The 1775-nt window shown below is 53.4% G+C and overlaps 3 protein-coding genes across 3 annotated transcripts; 2 read left to right on the top strand and 1 right to left on the bottom strand.

The window, feature by feature from the left end:
* Positions 1-84: 84 nt before the first annotated feature.
* On the top strand, positions 85-276 carry CTAM01_17279 (uncharacterized protein; the record flags this gene model as incomplete). Its single annotated transcript, XM_060533266.1, has 1 exon — positions 85-276. One exon carries the CDS (start codon positions 85-87, stop codon positions 274-276), a length of 192 nt encoding a protein of 63 aa, XP_060372158.1.
* Positions 277-869: 593 nt separating this feature from the next.
* On the top strand, positions 870-1445 carry CTAM01_17278 (uncharacterized protein; the record flags this gene model as incomplete). The annotated part of the gene is made up of 2 exons (XM_060533265.1): positions 870-977; positions 1062-1445. The coding sequence occupies 2 exons, from the start codon at positions 870-872 to the stop codon at positions 1443-1445; spliced, it is 492 nt and encodes a 163-aa protein (XP_060372157.1).
* Positions 1446-1473: 28 nt separating this feature from the next.
* CTAM01_17277 (uncharacterized protein) lies at positions 1474-1725 on the bottom strand (the record flags this gene model as incomplete). The annotated part of the gene is made up of 2 exons (XM_060533264.1): positions 1474-1571; positions 1641-1725. The coding sequence occupies 2 exons, from the start codon at positions 1723-1725 to the stop codon at positions 1474-1476; spliced, it is 183 nt and encodes a 60-aa protein (XP_060372156.1).
* Between the last annotated feature and the right edge of the window lie 50 nt (positions 1726-1775).

Below are 1775 nucleotides of genomic sequence, written 5' to 3'. Positions count from 1 at the left end.
AGATCCGTTGAATACTGTCACAGACTTCGACAGCTGGCCGCGGATCAGCTGCGAGCCGTCACAGAGTATACTATTCGAGGTCATATGGGCCCCGAGCAGGAACTCGCCTTGCAGTTAGAAATCCTCAAAATAGCCGCGAACATACAGCGAATGATGCCGCCATTGGTCGATCAGGAGGGAGAGGGCCGCATTATTGCCGATCAAGCTGTGTCTTCCCTGTTGCAGGCGTCTGATAATATAGCCTCAATACGCGGCAGTTACGGGGAGAGAGTATAGCGGCGGCAAGCTCCACGTACCTGGCTGTCAGGTAAGGATGATCCGCTGCGTGAGAACACGACCGTTTGCTCACGACAGTAGTAGCCGACGCACTCTCCACAATGGACTCACAGAAGTGGAACGCATGACGCTATCGTTAGGAGTTGGCAGAACCAAGAATGGGTTTTCCGTCATCGTTTACATAGCCTATCCCGCATTTCAAGCTTCCTCCGTCGATCAAGAATAAAAGACCTAAGACCTGAACAGGAACACGACATCTCTCACATCACGCAATCAAACGTGATCTAGTGTCAGACGGCACCATATGTCATGTCACGTTCTGGGGCTCCTCCTGTCATGAGGTCTTCGGACAGACGCATCTTGACTATTTCCTACAATACATAGTATAGAATTCAATGCTTGTTTGTGCTACGCTAAGCTGGGATGCTAGCTCACCCGGTCTCACGACCACTCTCATAACACTATTCGAGCTGACACTATCATAGCCAATGCCGTTTCTATGGTCACGTACCAGAAGTCAGTTAATAGGTTTCCAGTCAAGACTGCATGTGTAGACTTGAGGCACGCGGTAGGCCAGAAACATGCCCGCCGCCATGCCAGATCCACCTTTCCGGATACTGTCGCGAGGCCCCTTTCTGTTCCTGGGTGTGCTCTTCTCAGCCTTGAAACAGGAAGTCCATGAGCTGACTAGTCTGCGGATGGTGCAATCTGAAATGAGGACGGCGACTCGATGTAACGGCAGTCAGGGTAAAGCGCCATAAGCGACCTTAGCTGACGCCCGAAAGACCAAGCGAAGGTCGTCAGTTCCGTCGATGCAGTCGTTCTGGACGTTGAAGGTTGGGGTGGCCGGCCGAAAAGGTGGGGTGGATGGTCACATCCAAAAGATGCTCTACCGGATGGTCCCGCCAGATGTGGGCGCCAAATCGGGCCCCACCCAGGAAAAGCACAGATCCCCGGCATACGCCCCACCCCGGGCCGGAAGCTGTCTACTGGGCCTCTTCCGTCTCCTGCATCCTTCATCAACTTCTGGCCTTCGGTCTCCATCTACCAGTCCAGATCCGGCACCCCGGTCACTCCACCTTTTCATCGCTCAGTCTGGACCTGGTCTAGACCCCGGCTGCCAAAAGCCAACCGCCGGGCGTTTGCTCATCTGGAAGCCGCAAGTGTGATGTTTTCCACCAACCCCTGCCACAACGCTCACCAAGCGATTATCCAAGAGGCAGAAGTGTTTGTTTTCCCAAAAGGCAAACAGTGGGGTCTTGATGTCATTGCACAACGAACAAACCTCCCTCTTTCTAAGTTGCAAACTTACAGCAGATGAGACGAGGTCGATACAAATATAAGTAGGGAGGTCTCTTCCCGATTGGATTCAGGAGTTTTCTTGGTGGGTTGGGCTTCCAGCCCCACCCCACCGCTGAGATGCCGTTGACCGTGTGTTGACGCTGCCATATGGCGGTGCCGTTGATGAACTTCCAACGACACCGGGCAACGGTTTCTTT

Source organism: Colletotrichum tamarilloi (genome assembly GCF_030869305.1).
Source record: "Colletotrichum tamarilloi strain Tom-12 chromosome Unknown Scaffold_463.1, whole genome shotgun sequence".
Classification (NCBI taxonomy): domain Eukaryota; kingdom Fungi; phylum Ascomycota; class Sordariomycetes; order Glomerellales; family Glomerellaceae; genus Colletotrichum; species Colletotrichum tamarilloi.
The sequence above is the reverse complement of the archived record's forward strand: the minus strand, read 5'-3'. Positions and strand labels throughout refer to the sequence as shown.